Here is a 20058-nt window from a genome sequence, read left to right as displayed (position 1 = left end):
ACCTGAGAAAAAGAGTCATCAGTATTGCAGAAATCAAGTTCTCAAACGACATTAAAATACTCCAGTACACTTTGAAATACGTGATCCCAATGACTAGCCAGAGATCTAGGAACACATATTTGTACATTAAAGTGCTAAATGTAAGCACAAAAATACACAAAACAGTTAAAAGGCACTTATTAACTGGCACAGGTCTTGCTATATGTTACAGGAAACTGAGTCAGATATGACATACTGCTTGGAACCAGTATAACAATCAGTGTGATAATGGTATATACTATTACATAAACAGAATTAAGTGCATAAATAGTTAATTTGCAATGCCAACTTAGTTAACAGAGGGAGAAATCCATATCTCTTTTGATGTAAACAGTAACATTTCTAGTAAAGACATTTTCATTTTAGACATTATTGTATGTGTTTAACATTATTGCATGCAAGATACACAACACTGTCTATAAATTATAAGGCACTCTGTATTATCAGGCAAGAAACAGTGAGAGTAGGACATTCAGAGAGAACTTCCCAGGCTGTCTAGTGCTGCACACAAAACTGCAAACATCCTCACTAACTGCACACCTAGACAGGCCAGATGCTTGTAYATAAAAGGCAGTTTAATTCACATACCCTTAGCCCTCTGATGCATGAAGATCTGACCCTCCAGTTTTAAAAGGCACAGAAACTGAGGGATTCTAACTACAGCACTTAAGTGAACCATGTTCTTTTCCTGTTTTTAAGAGGTGTTTTTTAAAGGCAATTAGATGATGGAGAAGTAGAAGTTGCACCAGAAATCAAGAGTTGGTCTCCACCTTCATTTCAACATGGTTGTTAAAGTCATCCTGTTGACAAAAAAAAATAATAATATAGGCTTTCCTTATGGATTCACTCATATCTTGCACTCTAGAGAAACTGCCTGCTGAAAACAATGCATTTTCTTTGCCTCTTTTTTAATCCTTTATTTAATAAGCCAGCATCTCTTATAGGCCAAGTGCAAAGCACTACTAAGCAGCTGGATCACCACATCATTATTTCTTCATTGCATCCTCACTCTTATCTGGGACCAAAAGGGGCAAGATATTAGTAAAATGTGAACACAACAGGCATCTGAACAGAAGTGCAAATTGTTTTAGGCTTTCAAAACTGTTTGTAAAAAAACAAAGCAAATAGTATTTGGTATAGGTTCACACAGTGCTATAGAAGTATTTTAACACCAGTTGGAAATTAGAGAAAAACACCCATAACTTTACTTCTGAACTAGAAGAGCACAAGCTCAAGTATTCACAATGATTTACATAGACAGGACTCTTTCAGGCAGCATACAGGATCTTTCACTACATTTGCATAGCCACCAGCATGCTAAACATGGTGAGTTTTCAAGAAGCAAGTGGTAGAAATGGCATTCAATGTCCCCTCCTGTGCTCAGACACTAGGAAAAGGAGCCAACATCTGTGCAATCTGGAGCTGCCTTGAACCAGGGATGTGGCCTATGCCTTCAGAAAGTCATCAGCCTACACACAGGACAAATCGCTTGTGAGAGAGGAGGAAATACTGGACAAAATACTCTTCCCCTTCTAATTATTGTCACAGTTTTAACCTGGTACTGTTAGGAATCCATYTTCCCAATGTCTTGATAATTAAAAAACAAAACAAAACAAAAAGGAGTGTACCTTTGCCATCTCTTTCACAACTGAAAGTGCGTACATTCCTGGAGAGCATCTACTGTTTTTGAGTTTGCTAGATATTCACTCTAAAATTGGAACCTACCAGCAGCTGAAGTTAAAACAACAACAAAAACAATAAAAAAAGACACTTAAAAAAATAATACTCATTTTTTTTGTTGTTTTTTTTTTTTCTTTTCCCCTAGACCCTTGTCCATACAGGTCACCTGTATTTCCACAGGAAACTGCTATACTCAGTATAAAATTACTCCTCTAAACCATCCTGTTCCTTATTTTCCAGCAAGGATGTGCTCGTATCTCCATTATTCTTTTCATCTGCATCTCCATTGTTCTCTGATTCCCCTGATTTCTGATGAGCAAATGTATAAGCATCATGGTCTGTTTCTGTCGGAGGTGGAGGTTTCTCTATGCTAGGAGAGAGTTTAATGTCTTTTCTGAAAGACAAAGGAGGTGGAGAAGGTGGCAAGCTAGCAACGGGGCCATCAAAAGGCTGGTACACATCAACTTCTGGAGTGAATGAGCCATTGGATTCCTTCAGTAAGTGCCCATAGACCATAGCATCATCAATCACTGCGTAGACGTGAGACTCATTGTTTTTCCTCCCTTTTTTAAATAAACCTTGTTTTCCAGGCATCTGGGTATTCACGTTAGCATTGTATACTCCCACCATAGGATTCGGGCTTTTCTTCTTCCTGTTATAAAGTTGAAATCAACAGGTCAGAAAGAATACATGGCTGGGGCATTTAAACTAGATAATGACAACTTCTATTTACCCATTTCAGCTTCTCATTATTAGACAGTCTACCTGAATTGAAGGCTACACTTGCAATCTTAGGAAAAATACCTCTCAAGTCTAGACATGAAAGCACCTTTTTTTAAACAAAACAGAAAATAACTTTTCAGGATTCAGTTCCCTATTTCTGTTCTACTGACTTTGGAGTTTGCAAGATTAACTCCAGCAATCTCCCAAGTTCAGGGGTCCCAACTGTGCTGTGCACTGAGTCTCTTAACATCCACAGATATTAATTGGACCTAACTGCCATTGGACCCTCACAAAATGAGGCTGACTGTTACTCAGGGCAAGTAAAGTAAGCTAGATCTACTTATGAAAGTCAAATTTTCTGTTTCTGGTGTGACCATCACAAGGTGGAAAGAGTGAAGGCTGAGCTGAAGATTAAGCTCGTATTTCCAAAGCCTTCCTTGCGTGGCAGAGATGCATGTTTACAAAGCTCTAGTCATCAYATGGGACAATTTCGTCCCAGCTTTATAGCTCCAGGACCCAATTACCCTGCCAGCACTGAGCATACATGTATCAGAAACCCCAAGCTATCGATGGCTTTAAACCCTCCTTGCATGAGTAATGCTACCTATGTTTGGTTTGTACAACCTAGTTCTGTCCTGAAGGGCTTGTTCATCTTWAAAAAGTGCTCCTATCTGGTGTGCAAACCCCAGAATAAATTGCTACAGGTTGTCTTGAAGAAAAATAGCTCTTGTTGTATCTGACTTTTCTCTGTGCCATTCTACAGGCACATAATAAAGAGGTTCTCACTTTGGTCCATCCTCAGAAAGTAAAATTCCTCTGACCATGAGGAATAAAACATGATATACTCTTTAGAAAAAAAGTCTTAATTTAATGATTTGGAATCAATTTAGGGACTCTATCTCAAGGCAGTGATGCATAAACTTGGCTAATTTTGAGACACCAGTAAACTGAGTTTAAAGCTTGTTTGAACAGTCTTGTATAGTCATAGGCAGAGCAGCCACATTCACTGCAATTTCATTTCATAGCAACCACAGATTAAATCCAACCAATACCTTACTTTCAGGACAACCAGAAGCCCACACTAATGCAAAAGCTCACTACTAAAACCAAGCAATTTGGAGCAGAGCAGCATTCCCGGAGTCACTTTAACCCCCAGTGTATTGCCAACCTTATGCTTCAGACCCTTGTTCTAAGGATCTGTATCAACATTTGAAATAAAGAGGGCCCAGTGGCTCTCCAGAAATGTCTTACTGAACTGCTGTTACAGATGCTGAATTATGAACTTACTTCTTCCTAACACAGCACACGGTGAGTCCAATAGCCACAAGAAGTCCAGCCCCAGACACCACAGCAATTATCACCGCTAGATCTACAAGCAGACAATAAGGTACAGAAACACTGAGTGAGATGTAGAAAACATTGAGCTTTCTTCTAAAAGCCAGTTGGATTTGAATCTTTTCAAGATTTCTAAGAGCACCAGCTTTGTGTGAAGCAGGAGTTCCCAAACTGTGCTCACCTAGGGGTACACAAGCCACTTTTGAGCAGTTTATGGCCAAGCAAAGACATGGTGCTTACTGTTTGAAGAGGAACTCCTGCTGCTAGAGGAGGAACACAGCCAAAAATAAATAAATAAATAAAAATAAAAAGCTATGAGCCCTTGTGTAAGAATTTAATACAGTTAAACTTACCTCAGACGTCTCACACGCCTCTGACTGGATAGGCAAAAAATAGGAGAAAGTGTGGGGAGAGACAGACAAGGATTCAGTAAAGAAAGTAGTTACACTTCACCAACCTTCCGCCAATACAATTTTTTTCTGTGAGGTATAAAAGAAAACCCCAAGCCAACACAACCAGGAGTCATTAAATTCATCAGGAAAGTCCATGTGTGAGCAAAGAGAGAAAGGCTGCATGTTTAAAAGATACGCACAGATTACCAAAAAAAAAAAAAAAAMCCCACACCACTAAATTGATACTATTTCTGCTCTAGCCTGTGTAGCCAATATTTCTACAGACAAGAGCAGGCTCCCAGAGATGAAAATGGAACTGCTTTCATATCTAAATTATTGGCAAATCTGAAGTACATTTAGGGTAGGCTTTGCTTAGACTGTGTAAAATGACTTTTTAAATGACTTGCATTTCAGGGAGATGAAAAGAAAAGAAGAATACAGATTTTGCTCTGTTAGCAGTCAGGGTGCTCCCCACAGAACGGTCAGATCTGCCTGAAGGATTATTTCATACTCATGTGAACACTGAAACTAATGGAACTGCTAACATTAAGTAAAGACTACCTGGAGGAATAAGTTTGCATAATCAAATCCCAAGTCATTCACCAGGTCTGTGACCTTGAGAGGGAAAAACATCACTTGATCCTTCTGGCCATGATCTCCAACTTAAAAAGCAAAAATAAATAAATAATCTCACAAACCAAAATCCCCCCCTTCTCCAAATTCAAAAGACATATGAAAAAATATCTTTCTTCCCAGTCTCTAAAAGTACTCATCTGTAACTCAAGGAGGTTTTTGAGAAACAGGTATTTCAGAAGGCAGGGATCTCATAAAACACACCTATGAAGATATAAAATCCCAAGGCACGCAGCAGACCAGCACACATCATTGTTCYCACAAATGGAAAGAAAGGAATCAAGCAGAAAACAAACCACCATAACCTTACAGGACTCACCTATCTTTTTTTCAGCAAAAGTCACCCAGAACTGTAAGGTCAAATGTGTCTTATCCACAGGTTTACAGTTAGAGATGTTTACCCAGAAGTTGTGGTACATATCTAGGGGTTCAGGCAGAAGCTCATCCTCCCGGCGCACAGTTTCTTCTGCCCCGAATTTCTGTTCCTGTATGTTGACATAAGCACGTCCTGTCTCGCAAGCAATGCCCATGCGGTCCTTCGAGAATCCCAGGCGAGCAACTTGCTTACTGGGCACGGTGATGTACCACGATATAGAGACATAAGGAGGTAGACTGTAAGGCCAGTTGGGAGTCTGAAAGTAAAGTTTAGCTTTTGGGTCTGGACTCACAGTGAAAGTACATTCATCTGTAGTAAAGGAAAGGAATACAGGAATGAAAACTTACTTAGTTTCAACACATTTTTTTTAAGCTTTCTCTTTCAGCATGCAAAATTATCTAGCCTTTCTTCTCCGTAACAAAAATGCATCACTTACACCTGCAACCGGCAAATTTATATAGTCAATGGCATCTCAGTACCAGCAATACAAGTCACCTACCACCTCTTTCACATCAGTAATTTTCCACAGTTCGCACAGATTTATCTGCAGAATTTTCCACAACCACCTACCTACCTTCTGGAGTACAAAGATTTTTCTTTTTTCAAGAAATAAACAATGCCACTGATTCTAATACAGATTTGTCCAAGTAATCACACCAGGACTAGAAGCTAAAGAATTGAACTCTTATTTCTGTTTATTCATATACATATTAATAAATGTATTGAAAGATACAACAGTGGGGAAAAGGATACAACACACTACCTTACCTTTAATATGTTGCACAAAGGACATTTTCAGATCCTGATGATTAGAGTCATTGAAGAATCCTTTACCAAACGTTTTTAAGGATATGGTAACATTGCTCCTCATCTGAATCTTTTCAATAGATCCGCCAGGACAGAATACACCAACATTTAAATCCCTCTCTGGGGTGGCACTAACGATGCTGTAACTGTAGCTTGTGTTGCACTTTTGCTCTTGGACATGTTGCTGAAGTTTCAAGGTCGGAGACATAACTTCTACATTGACTTGTCCGGGAGCCAAGAGCTTCCAAATAAACTTATGCAATCGAATTGGCAATTGGGTAATAGCCTTGGGCACTGAAAGGGCATAGATCTTCCTTTGACACCGCCAAAGATCAACACAGCCTGCAATCAGAATAACAAGTCACACAGTTTTATTTTTCTTGCAGAGGAAATACCTAGGACAACCAAGTTTTCCTATATACCAGAGTGTACACAGAGAGTTATGACACTTGTGTGTGTCAAACCCAGATAAACATTTACCTGAGAAGGAACACATTTATCTGAAGGCATTATCATAGCCTTTTTTTCCCCCTCTTGTAGTGACAATTACTAAAATAGGTATTACCCATAGTTTTCTTTCCTTAAAACRCTGCAGGACACCAAAGAAAACTACAAATATAAATGTACGCAAAATTCCTCACTCAATATATTACTTTTGCTATATCAGTTGCTTATTGGGACACCATTGTAGACCAGTTAAGGAATGTGATTAAGGACCAGATATATAATTTAAAACTCTTCCTCTAAAAGTATTTGAAAGCATTTGAGAAAAACCTATGCCAAACRGACATGCAAATGGCATAAGACGCTTTCCTGATGGCAGCCCTGATCCCCCATTTTAATGGGCAGATTTATGGCTCTCCTGTTCTGTTTCCCTCTTTTGTATTTTTTAGCAAGAAGATTCTTACAGGCATGCTATCATTTCCTTTCTAAGAACAACTGCACTGTTTCTCTTTTAAAGCTACAATAATGTAGTGAACAACACGGCCCAAYTTCCAACCACGCTCTATTTAAAGCGGAAGCGAGAGGCAAGGTTTGGCTGATCATCAGGGAAAAGCATACAAAAGCATTCTCTAGGAAACAGTGTAAAAGCACTCTTGCCATACTTATTTCTTTTTCAGCTGTGATCCTCAGACGGGCCAAGTCTTTGCACAGAAAGGAAATCTTGTAGATGGCGCCAGACACTAAAGTCAAAGCATGATCACAGGTGCGAGGATCCTTACAGATCAGGCATATTGGTTCAGAYATGAACGGGCTCCTGCTGGGCCACCCTTCGGAGTGTATCGTTACAGTCATATCCAATTCTCTGCTAAGATCAACCAAATGGGTGACATCTGCAACAAAAAACGTAGGCATCTCAGACAGATCAACTACTAACATGAACCGAGGGATGAAGTGGAACTTCCTCTCCCTCTTCTCATTACATTAAATGAGCAGCTGTTACAGCTATTTTTATATTAGCTAAGAAAACATTATTTACTTCTTATTTCCATCAACGTAATACAAACCCAGGAGATATCTTGTTCTTCTAATATAAAGTTTCAAGACTTTTTGCATACAGACCCCATTTCACTACCTCTTTTCAGCTATAATGGGGTAACATGTATGCTAGTCCCTTTTGAACAGGTTAGGCTATAATATGCAAGGAACTCATTATAGGGTTCAGATCACCATGTTAGAATTTGTTTTCCCTAGGAGGCGTCTTGTATTTCTTTTAAAGTCAGTTCTATTGATCTGATAACAGTTGATCAGAGAAAGAAATTTCTCAGTTCTTAAATTTTTTATTTATTGCGAGATTTCCACCTCAAATAATTTTCTGTTGCTTGGTTTTTTTGTTTTTTTGTTTTTAATAGCCAAACTGAACAGAGTTGCCTGAAGTCAGTAATTAAGCACATCCGGTTGTCTGGAGTCAGTTAAAGCTAATTTAAATGCAAGCACCAGTATGGCTCAAAAGGGGAAAAAATGCCAAGTATTCTACACTGGCAAAAGCACTGACGGTCATTATGACTATAGCTTTCAAAAAGGCTTCCCAAAAACCTTTTTTGTCTGGTATTTAAAAACAAAGATGCCCAGAATGAACAAGCACCACTCCTAAGAACAGTCAGTGAAGCCCTACAAGCACTGGCATTTGTTTCCACAGGGTCTTTTGTGTTATGAGGGGGGGGGGGAAACAAAAAGTTTTCTTGGAAACCAAACTGAAGACTTCCATAAAAGAGAATTGAACAAGGAAAAGGAGAAATCTGTTTTAAGAAACAAAATAAGTTTTTAAAAGACTCTGCTCAAACCCACTAGAAAGCCTGTCATCAGGCAGGTGGGAAGCCTGAGGATCAGGCCTAGCTCGTCTGCTTGGTTTCCCTCAACAGAACAACTGAACAAACACACTGCCTTTCCATTTAATTGTCCAAAAGAGTTCTTCCAGAAATATTTTCTGACCAGCTGTAAAAAAACAAACAAACAAAAAAACCCCCACAAACGTGGGAGCTAGAAGAGTTAACCTTAAAAAAATAAAGAATGTCTTCCCCCTCCTTAATACTGATTTCTCTTGTAGTCCATCCCCTTTTCCACTGCACATAGGTTGGTTGCTGCAGAAAGCCTTGCAATTACAGTCCCAGCTCACTAGATCTAAGGTACCCAACAAGCTCAGAGCGCCCAGGCTCACATAGGCAATGTCCTGCCTGGCACCTGCTCTCAAACAGAGAGATTCAGCTCAGGAAGATCTTTGTGAAGGAGGCATGTCTCCAGCCCCTTGCGTTTCTCTGACACCTGGAAAGAGTATAGGGCATTTATGGGAAGTGTTTTCCAAGGGCTCTGAAATTAATGAATAAATAGCAGGATGTTTGATGCCTTTACAAAATGGCAAATACTCTAGAGATGTATTTGGCTGTACTCCCACAGGTGATAGAACAGGTAAAGAAAAGGCTTTTCTTCAGCTCAAAAAGTGCCTTGATACATCACCTCAGTCCCTGGGAAGGTGATGGAACAGATAATCCTGGAAACCATTTCCAGAAGTATGAAGGACAGGGTGATTGGGAGTAATCAGCATGGATTTAGGAAGGGGAAAACATGCTTAACCGACCTGATAGCCTTCTAGGATGAGAAGGCTGCCTTAGGGGATGAGGGGACAGCAGTGGATGTTGTTTACCTTGGCTTCAGTAAGGCTTTGACACTGTCCCATAACATTCTCACAAACTGATGAAGTACAGCCTAGGTAAGTGGACAGTGAGGTAGATTGGAAACTGGCTGAACTGCTGGGCTCAAAGGGTTGTGATCAGAAGCACAAAGTTCAGCTTCTTTCAGTGAAAACAGTGATATATCCCAGGGGTCAATACTGGGGTCAAAACCATTTTACATCTTCATTAATGACACGGACAACGGGACAGAGTGCATCCTCAGCAAGTTTGCAAAACTGGGAGGAGTGGCTGATACACCAGAGGGTTGTGTCATGATTCAGAGGGACCTCGACAGGCTGGAGATATGGGCAGGGAAGAACCTCATGCAGTTCAATAAAGGGAAGTGCAGAGTCCCACCCCTGGGCAGGAATAACCCCGTGCACTACTACAGGCTGGGGGCTGACCTCTTGGAAAGCAACTTTGCACAAAATAACCTGGAGGCCCTGGTGGACACCCAGTTGACCATGAGTCAGCAGTGTGCCCCCGCAGCAAAGGCGGCCAATGGTGTCCTGGGCTGCATTAGTCCTGCAGAGTGTTGGCAGTAGGCTGAAGGAGGTGATCCTGCTCCTCTGCTCGGCGCTGCTGAGGCTGCATCTGGAGCACTGGGTCCAGTGCTGGGCTCCCCAGTACAAGAGAGACACGGAGCTGCTGGAGCAAGTCCAGTGAAAGGCCAGAGGAAAAATCCAAGGTTATGGCAGTAGCCTAATTCACAAAGTTTATCCACCACGTGGAAAGATAAATAACAGATCCACACAGCATTTTATGCTATTAAGGAGGCACATGTCTCTGATGCAGAAAAAGGACAGCATTAAAAACAAACAAACAAACAAACAAGAACAACACATACACACTTCACACTCTTCAGTTTCTTTTTTCAGCCATGGAGCTCAATGGCATAAACAAAAGACGAATAAAATAGCTTTCTCCTGCATGGGAAATACAGACACGAAAAAGCAAGAGGTCAGGCAGAAATCTCCAAGTCAGTGCCACAGCCAGGCACAGAACCTAGATTTTCCACTGCAGAAAATTCATTCTCAAGAGATTTTTCCAGCAGTTAAACATGGATAGCGTTAGATAAAGGAGTGATTTTGACTGTAAAGGGCTATATTTTCCCCTTATCTAATGACAAGCACCACAGACAGCTGTGGAATACCCAAATATTTGGGAAGCTTTAAGAATATGTAGATATCGATTCATTTTTAATAATTATGTTTAACTTTCACACTAGACACAGCATATTTCTGGTTTTCTTTTTCTTTTTTAAATAAAAGTTTCAATACTTGCCTGAGGGCTGAGGTATATTTTAATCTTTGATGGAAATTTTATAACTAAAATCACTAATGAAATCTCCTAAAATCCCTAGAGAAACCACTGTTCTCTTAAATCCAAGTGGTTTATTACTTTCATTTCATTAAAAAAAGACAATCTGCTATTTATTTATTTATTTTAAAAGAAGATTAGCATCTTGTCTACTGACCATTATATATTAAAATTCCTCTTTGCTTTCCAAAGTAGAAGGGAGATAAAGCTGATTAACTGAATACAATGTTTTCTCTGTCTGGCTTCCAAGATGCAACATACAGTAAATGTAAGCAAACATGATTTGGTTAACAAGGTTTTCCTCTGAGGATTCAGGAGAATTTGCTGTTCACAAATGGAGCCAGACTAGACAGCAAAGCACTCCACGCAAAGAACTGTGGATGAGACTGCTGAGATGCTACAGGCCCCTTCTGGATACATGACTTCAAGGCACAGGTCATGCAAACTTCATTCCCTCTAAATTACTCAGAAAGCCTCTACCCAGCTCCTGCTGCAGCCTGTAGCATGGACTTCTATCCACCTCTCCCTTCAGCAAGAGGAGTGCCTTGGTTACTCTTCTCCACCAGGAACTCAGGTCAGAGCTAGAAAGCCAGAGGATAAATCACTAACTCTTTACCTAGCTAGTCTTCCTAGGCCTTTTATTCCTGTTTTTAGATAGGTGCTGTGGCATTACAAGTCATTGCATAGGTCATTTTTTTCCAGGGATGCATTTTACCCAGGACTATCAACCTACACTGACTTGCAGTTTTGAAATTATCACAGCTTTGGAGACAAGCATGTCACTTCTCATGTCAGAAAGATGTTCTATATGTATCTAAGATATGTAGATCTCGTATTAACTCTTAGATTAATTAATATTAGATTAACTTGCATACAGGCAACACATGGTCCACTATGTTCACTTTCTGATACTGCACGTGGCCATAAGATTTTGGGAGTTAAAACAAAGCCTCCATGCTTCAGCAAGCCCATCCCATCTTTTCAAGCACCTGAGTTTCACAAGCCAATCTCACTTTTTTATCTAACAATTCATAGGATCTTCTAGGGTGCTTTGCGAATGAGTTCTCTGCTAAGTCACTCAWGGCAGAAGACCACAGAGTTCACCAGCAGTACAAAGCTCAGTCAGCACCTCAAATGGCATTCTCCATACTGAGTTTAAGATATAACTACTAAAACCCATTAAAGATATAGCCCATTTCATCTTGCATTTTATTTTAGCAAGAGTTTAAACATTTTAATCAGGGCTAAATATTAAATGCTGAAGAATGTGTTAAGCCAGGCTGAGTTTGGGGGCTGGAAAATAAAATCTGATTTTCTTAGTGTAGTAAGAAGTGGCAAGAAATCACAAGAACATTTGAATAGGTAAGGGATGCTGTTATTGAAGTATCATATTGACATAAAAGTCACACTAGAAGTTGTTTAGGTTTCCCTACGGGGGGAGGGGAAGAGGGGAGGGGAGGACATGTATTGATGTCATCAGTAGTATAAAGAGAAACAATTCTAAATCTCCCATTTCACCAGTTCAAACTCTGGATCTTGACCAGCCATGACAGTAGGTTTAACAGTTACGTTTAACAAGGTAAATGCCCAGAGCAAAAACTTGGGCTTACAAAGTGTAGCAGGTTGTTCACATTTTAAGAATAGTCTTTAAAATGTTGACTCTTACAGCTGAAAATAAAATCATCTGAATAAGCTTGAACCTGATTTCTGTATTGGAAAACGTGCAGTGATGTATAAGCATTTCTAATCAAGCAGTTAAGGTTCTTAAACGATAATTGGATCAAATCCCTACATAGGGAATGTATTCTCAAGGAAAAGCTACCCATTGCTTAGGTTTTTCTTAATATAGCATGCAAGATCTGAGTCCTCAGATGTTAAAGGGTTTTTTCAATTATACAATGAGTGTACTGGAACAGGAAAGGAACCTTCATTTACAAGAGACAGTATAAAACTTGCAAAGGAGTTTTTACTCTGCCTTGTAATTTCAGCATCATCGTTCACCTCGCTGTCAGGACAGCCACTGGCACCCGGCACAATAATACAGGCCTCTCAGTGTTGCCTGGCAACCCACTTCCTTAAACTTGAGGAAGGTCCAAAGTTCTCTCTCTCTCTATATATAAATAAAATGTACACACACATACACACAAATTCTCTTCCTTGTGGTGCCCAGCCTAGATGTTTATAAACAAAAGCAGTAGAGCTAGTTTATATCTGTGAAACAGCGAGCGAAACAGCAGGCATAAAGAGATGTAATGGGTAAACAGCTACTTACTTTCATCAATCTGAGGATGCTGAACGATGACTTGGAAAAGCAAATGGAGGATGCCAGGGTTCTGGGCATCCTGATCGCAGCCCTGCAGGGACAGGTTGAAGCTGCCAGCAATATTGGCAGGCTGTCTGTCGCTCAGCTTAAACACCTCTGGATTACTAACTGAGCCAGGTATGTAGTACTCCACCCTCTCCTCTTTCCTTTCACAGTTGGAGAGGCTGTAGTTGTGGAAAAAAACACTTGCTCTCATGTTGGACGGAACAACAAACTGCCATGTCATGAGCTCGTCCTCTGGAAAGCCCCATGGATAGTTGGGGGACATGAGGGTGACTGAAGACTCCCCCTTCAAAGTGGATTCAATAATGCATAACCCTATGACGGGGAAAAAAAACATACAAAACAAGTAGCAATTAAAGAAGGCTTATTGGCAGATGCATGCAACACTGCAGCAGGAGAGTATTTTTACTTGACAGTGAGATCATCCACCCCAGCTCCAGGCTAGGTTATTAAAAAACCCTCAGACTAACACACATACTCGAGTTGCTGCTATTGTCCTCAATTACAGAAAAGGTAAGGAATATGTTAATGTTGTATTTTCAGCTTAGTGGGTTTACCTTCCAAGCACATGGACAGGCAGTCCTATATTTTTGGAAATGACAGATCCTACTTCTGGTCCTGAATTTACAGGAGCAAACACACAACTAGACAACTGCTTCTGTTAGTACTGCTTCACTGGATTTCATGAAACAGAAAGGATGTGAGCTTTTAAATCAGTGTGGAGTTCTCAGAGATCTAACAAGAGCACACTAGCAAAGAGCCTCAAATATGCATGATAAAATATTAAAATATAACCACAAAGACCACATAACATGCTTTCTGCTTGAATGAATCTCAAGCACTTGACAGAAAGTGAGGTTTTGTGCACAAAGATAACAATCCCATTTTAAGACTCCAAGAATGATGAGTATGAGGGGTGCCATGCCCCTCACTTTCCTGGCTGTTTCAACAGTGCTACACACGGGGAGGAGTTACAAATCTCATTTTTATCAGTGTGGAAGCTTTTTGGAAATATGGATCTGGATCAGTTTCTATCTATAACTGATGGCAAAAATTGCCAAATTCAGGAAAAGAGCAAGCAGATCTCCAAAAGAGGCTTGTCTTGAGATCACAAAGTAACCCACTGACTGTTATGCAGATCTCAGGAATTTTAAGAAGTTCATTACACAATATTTTATGTTACTGTGCAGGCTGAAACAGATAACTGTATGCAAGCAAACAGACTCATGTGCCTTCCAGGCATCACTTTCTCTCCCCTCGCCTTGCCCTCCTGAAGAGAAACATCGATTTGAGGACTCAAGTAAGTTAAGGAAGTTTTGTTTAAAACACAAAAAAAAAAAAACAAAAAAAAACCCTCTACACATTGCAAGCAACTCTCTTAGTTCATTCTAATTATGCTGCCAAGTCTTACCTAGTTGAAAACATTTAAAAGTCACAAACCAAGTACGTTTATGTTTTAAGAAGTTTAAAGAGATTGAAAGTGAATAAATGTGCACCAAAAGCACCAATTTTCATAATCATTAGGTTAACCAATTGAGCTATAATATTTTGACTCTAGAAGGGCAATAGATACCAAACAAACACTCACAACAACAAAGAAGCATTTTAGAAAACAGGAAGTAGAAGAAAGTTAGGGATAGCAGTACAGAAACTAGACACTGAAAGCAAGTCAGTGGAGCAGGGAAGTGACAGTTCTCAAAGCTTCTGTGCATATATTAATAAGATGGTGCCAGTATATGGAGACAGATAAATGGGAGCATACACATGATAAAACCAAAAAAGGTGCAGGCATGCATGACTTCAGAAATATCTAGCTACTGCATGTTAGCTGAAAACAAAGGTTTAAAGAATTCTGCTGCAATCTGCATGAAGCAATTATACTGGGAAGAAAAACAGGGAGGAAAAAGTATCCTGTACTTACTTTTTATGGAAGACCTATTTGCTATGTTAAAGCCCGAGGTGGTGAGAGATGAGTTCCACGGGAGATGCAAAGCCATGACGACTCCTCCTTGCAGTTTGACCCGAGACACCGAGCCGTCTCTGCAGAAAGTGCCAATGTTGACCGTGGCTGTATCAATACAGCTGTTGATATTGTAACTAATGAAATCTGGACATGTGCCTCCTGGTTCAATCTGTCTTAACCATGGGGTAGCAAATTTCAGCTCAAGTCCAGCCTTTGTACTGGCTTTCACATCCCAGATGAAAGTCCTGTTAAGACGAGGTAGTCCTGGTGGGTAAAGGTGGACATCTCCAAAGGGACATGGACCTGATACACAGTCTAAACACAGAGAGAGAAGAGCCACGATACACTATGGAAGGTCATCAAGTAAATGAGGAATTAACTACTTTCCCCTTCATTGCTATTTGTACAATTATTAGGTTGCACTTAGTTTCTCTCATTCTACATTCATAAAAAGACATTGCTGTAATGTGGTCAAATGCTGTCTTTAAACTGGACTCCTATTCCCTGGAGCAGACAGGATAAACCAGCTCTAGGGATAAGCGATGCAGACTAATAGAAGRGAGCCATTGTCTGCAGTATTCCTGCCTTGTTTGCTGAAGAAGTTGGAGAAGGTATTTAGTGAATAGGATAGAAAACTGAAAGAACAGAATGTTCTGATTTTACCCCATCTCAGTTAGAGAATTCTGATTTGACGCCAATCAAATCATTTATCTCGAAACTTTCCACTGCTTGTCATGAACTGTATCTTCACTTTCTTTACTTCTTGATGTCCTGACAGATAACCTGGGTCCAGAATTTGCTCAAGTGATGAGTAATCACAGCTGCCACTAAGTATTCTGGAGAAAGCCTAGGGAAGTTTCCTTAGGAAAAATCCAGACTATTGGTATTTGAAGCTGAACAGCCAAAATAAGCACATTTTAATCTATTCCTAGTCTCCCATTTAAAGGACAAAAACCACCACGACTGTATCCTACAAATAGATCATGAAGTATTGTGAGTATTACTATTTGCATGAACCATATAAATAAAACTCCAAAACATGAAGAGAACTATCTTTAGATCAGAGTTTAAACACAACCTCAAACAATGAGGATATAGCCAAAGGCTGAATGCCAAATGAAGTCTGCGATGTTGCTGATAAGTAGTATGTGTTCATGTCACTAAAGTGTACATTGTCACACTTGCATACATTGGGGATAACATTCAACTCAAATGAAGGTTTAGCTCCAACACTTCCAAAATTTTCAAGTTCTTGGCTTTAATAATATTCAATTAATATAAGGCAATATGTGTGTATCTTCAGTGTTTCTGTTGCCCTCAGACTGAATCAAGCTGTTCAATGTATAATATGGGTGATATGTCATTAAAAAATATTCAGAGGCTTTTGACAGGAAATAAGTTCCTTTGGGAGGTTCATAACCTGGGGGAGAAGGGAAGGCAGAAAGCAATAGATGTAACAAGCCGTCATTTAACTGTTTCTGAAACCACTGAGTTAACTTTCATTCTGCAGGCCGTAAAAATGCAGAGTTCTAACTTCTGTAACTTCAGTACTTCAAGTGCTGAACTTCAAGTACAGGTTATTTATCAAAATTCAAAGATTTCTTCTTACACAAGATTGTAGGAGATAGCTTACTACAGTAACAGGGACTCCCCCCTCCCCCCAAAAGAAACAAACAAAAACCAACAGGTATGTGGTTTTACTAGAGGAAAACTGTCATGGGTGAAAAAAAATGTGAAAACATGCATCTTACCAATATTTTTCTGAATTTCCATGATGAAATATTCCTCTGGAGTTTTACAAGTGAAGGTAAAAGTTACATTCTCCCCAGGTTTTATCTTGAGGTCAGATCTGGGTAAAGATTTTACACGAATCTGACAGCCCTGTGAAACACCAGGTCTCAGCTTAATCATAACTGTGATGTTGTCCACAGTACGAAGAGAGATGGCAAAGGAAGCTAAGGGGGGAGAAAAAACATAGTGTTTTGTTACTAGCAGGTACGTGTATCAGCTGCCTGTCCACACATCCCCAGAGATGCCATGCTGTCAGAAGCAATGTTTGTATCCAGGTTCTCAAGTCTCGAGCTCTGAACTTACACACAATTCCTGCAGTCATTTCAGTTCAGCACAGAGCATAGGTGAGGATAGAAATCCACTTGCTGTATTTGTCAGGAGAAAAGTACTAAATGAAACTTGAGTAGGATCAGTTCTGCTTCAGTTTACTTTACCAGTGCTATTTATTTCACATTAAAACCAACCAAAGAAAAAAATCTCAGCTATTCCTTTCAAATTTCTTTGTCCGGACATTAGCTTTCAGTCTATTATCTCCCTCACACAACCTGCTTCACGTCTGAAGGCACCTACAAAGCTGTGACTCAGGAAATGTATTCAGCAGTTAAGCAAAAAAGTTGAACTGCACACTGCAGTAACAGGTCAACCCCTGGGTCCACCCAGGCTCTCTGGGCTAACAGGTCAACCTCAACCATTACCACAGACCAGACAAGGTGCCCTAGTGATACCAGAAAAGATCAAGAGCACAAACCAACAGACATGTTTTAAGAGTTAAAACTATTCCGGGTTACTAATGCATTGTTAGCTACTGCACAGTTTAATTTTCCCTAAGAGGAAGCTTTCTAGTCCTCAAGAGAAGAGACAAACAAGCAAGAAATACCTTCCTTCACAAGACAGCTTTGGGAAAGAGTGAGCTGGCCAACAGATACATGCAGTCACGGCTTCTTACTCCCCCATCTTTCACAATTCTTTCACCGAAGGCACATGTGCAAGCAACACCCTGAAGCAGCGCAGAAGGTGTCTGGGGCCTGGAACAGACTATTTGTCCCTGGGTCCCTCCTCTGCATCCCTGATGTGACTTACCCCAGCCTTCAGGCCCTGGGCACAGGCACTGGAAGCCTGAGCAACCTTCACGCATTTCAAGCCATCCTCTAGTACTACTGAAGCAGGAGTAGCTCTCACACTAAGTAATGGAGCCACAGAATAACCTTGTCATATTGAACAGGTAGTGGTTTAATCAACAAATAGGCCACATTTGACAGTTTTGTAACAACCTGCAAGGAATAAGAAGTGAAGCAACACTGGCCGGACATTCAAGAACACTAGAAAAGTTATTTGCATCAATCTGATGCTTCACAAAGATCAAGCCCGGCCCTGGCTGGGGTGAGTAAAGTTTGCATTGAAGGTAGCTGTATCTTCAAGTGAAAATCTGAGGACAGGTTAGTTGGCAAGTTTTATGCCATTTGTTTTCACTACTCTCTCCCTCCATTGCCCCCAACATCCTTGTTCCACTGTATGGATGATACAATCATAGTGTCTATAACACTTGGGATTTTAGTGCTTATGGAAAAAAATATATAGGAAGATGTAGGAATACAGAACCCCAAGTTCTGTTGAAAGAGGCCCACTCTCTGAGTGGGATATCAGGCAGGGCTGCATGACACAGCTCTGCCCATATGCCAGGCTGGGAATCCTCTTGCCCATCAACCCCCATAAACAGAGATCCACCCTAGAGGATCCAGCAAGGTGGCATCCCTGGGAGAGCTGCTGCAGCCATCCTCCCTGCCACGTGGCATGCTAGCAAGGCGCTAGAGAATGGCCGGCTGCAAAATGCCCGGCTGCAGGACACCCTGGGATCTGCTGGACCACGGCACCAGCCTGCGAGCGCCGAAGCATTCGACCCGCTCCTGCCCGGCTTGGACAGGCATGGCAGCTGCTACAGCCATAGCAGGGAGCAGGCTGGCCAAGACCCAGAGGCTCTGGGAGGGCTCACCTGGAACGGGTTCAGCAGCAAGGCCGTGAGCACGCTTCGGGAACCCTTGATCGGCAGAGCCCTCTTGTGGCAGAGGAATACACCAGAGCCCCACTTCTCCCAGCAAAAACAACCCACCCACCTCAAAATTTTAGCCCCCATAAATGCAGAAATAAGCTTAAATCATTAGTGATTCAAGCTCCTGTTTTTTGTTTTTTTTTTAATTCCGATTTAAAATTCCTGATTTTTACAGCAATATCATAGTTGCACAGGGCCCAACCTTCATTGCACTGTTTTGCAAAAGCTTTGAAGATCTATCAATCAGCACAGGTTATCCTTTGCTGCCACCAAAAAGACTCCAGCTCCAGGATTTCAAAGATCAGCTATCAAAACCTCACTGCATGGCAAGAGAGGGTGGTCTAAGAGATACCTGGTTACCTTCATTTAAGTTTTGCTGGTCTTGAGCCTTTCCCAGACTTCTAGGCTCTTCTATAYAATCTTGAAGTCTAGAGACTTAATAAGCCCCCAAAACTACCTTATTTATTTGCCTCTGGGATCAAAGGCTTTAAAGGAAAACTGCAAATACTGTGACAAATTTCTACACATACTTGTAACAAATAGTTTACCCACCTTCCATACCATTAGTAAATACGGTCAGTTAGTAACTTTCTTACAGCTTTTAAGTAACAGGACAGTCCTCTGATCTGACAGCTAACATTGGACTCATCTTTTTCAAACAGTAGCACTGATGAAAAATAATAACCAGCAATGCTTGTATTTCTGCTTTAAAAGCACTTTTACACGGTTTTTAATCTGTGTTATGGTTTTCCCAGGAAATAGGGACACAATACAGGCTAAGAATTAACACAGGAAAAGAAACAGAACAGTTGATGCAGAAGACAGCTTTGATATGTTGGTTTAACTACAAGTATGCTTGTGCTTCTGAATCTAAAGCACAGCCCTGTGACACAGCGGCTGAAACAACAGGTTTAGTCCACTAGCACAAGAGGACAAAGTGGCCCTTTCTGGGCAATGAGGGATGCGGGTCATGCTGTCAAGCAGCCTCACGCCAGCCACCAGATATGTCGCTGCCAGTCACAGTTGTGCATGTCTAGGAGAGGAAGATGACATTCTCCAGAGAATGAAAACCATCCTGCTTTCCAAAACCAGGACCTAGGAGAAAGTCTGATGTGTGTCAGTCAAACATTTCCCATAAGAGGATTTTGAAGGAGCATCTTGCAAAGTCACTCCATCGCAACACAAGGTCAGCTTCCCACATACCACTTCGCACTTCAGCTGCAACACTCACGTACCTGCCTGATAGTGTGGGAAGCTGACGGGAAGAGTCAGTGCTACAAGGGACTACTGACAACAGCAGAATTGAAGTCCTGGCTCAATCCCTTTTTTCCTGCCCCCGAAATTAAAGGAATACAGGACTATACTAGAAAGATGTGAAGCTGGATATGAAGTACTGAATTAATTCCTCACTTGGGCACAACTCAAGTCTCACTAAAGTCAATGGAGAAGAAGCCTA

General features: G+C 40.8%; 1 protein-coding gene across 1 annotated transcript in view; it reads right to left on the bottom strand.

Annotated features, from left to right (window-relative positions):
• Nucleotides 1–1923: 1923 nt before the first annotated feature.
• Nucleotides 1924–20058, bottom strand: part of CDCP1 (CUB domain containing protein 1) — a 31604-nt gene continuing 13469 nt past the window's right edge. Inside the window, exons 2-9 of the mRNA XM_026085845.1 lie at nucleotides 16516–16719; nucleotides 14723–15079; nucleotides 12748–13116; nucleotides 7092–7319; nucleotides 5947–6327; nucleotides 5122–5487; nucleotides 3730–3811; nucleotides 1924–2371 (exon numbers count right to left, since the gene is read on the bottom strand). Of these exons, the coding sequence (XP_025941630.1) occupies nucleotides 1924–2371; nucleotides 3730–3811; nucleotides 5122–5487; nucleotides 5947–6327; nucleotides 7092–7319; nucleotides 12748–13116; nucleotides 14723–15079; nucleotides 16516–16719 (2435 nt within the window). The remainder of the gene's footprint in view (nucleotides 2372–3729; nucleotides 3812–5121; nucleotides 5488–5946; nucleotides 6328–7091; nucleotides 7320–12747; nucleotides 13117–14722; nucleotides 15080–16515; nucleotides 16720–20058) is intronic.

Source organism: Apteryx rowi, unplaced genomic scaffold, assembly GCF_003343035.1.
Source record: "Apteryx rowi isolate R43461 unplaced genomic scaffold, aptRow1 scaffold_678, whole genome shotgun sequence".
In the NCBI taxonomy this organism is placed as follows: Eukaryota; Metazoa; Chordata; class Aves; order Apterygiformes; family Apterygidae; genus Apteryx; species Apteryx rowi.
The sequence above is the reverse complement of the archived record's forward strand: the minus strand, read 5'-3'. Positions and strand labels throughout refer to the sequence as shown.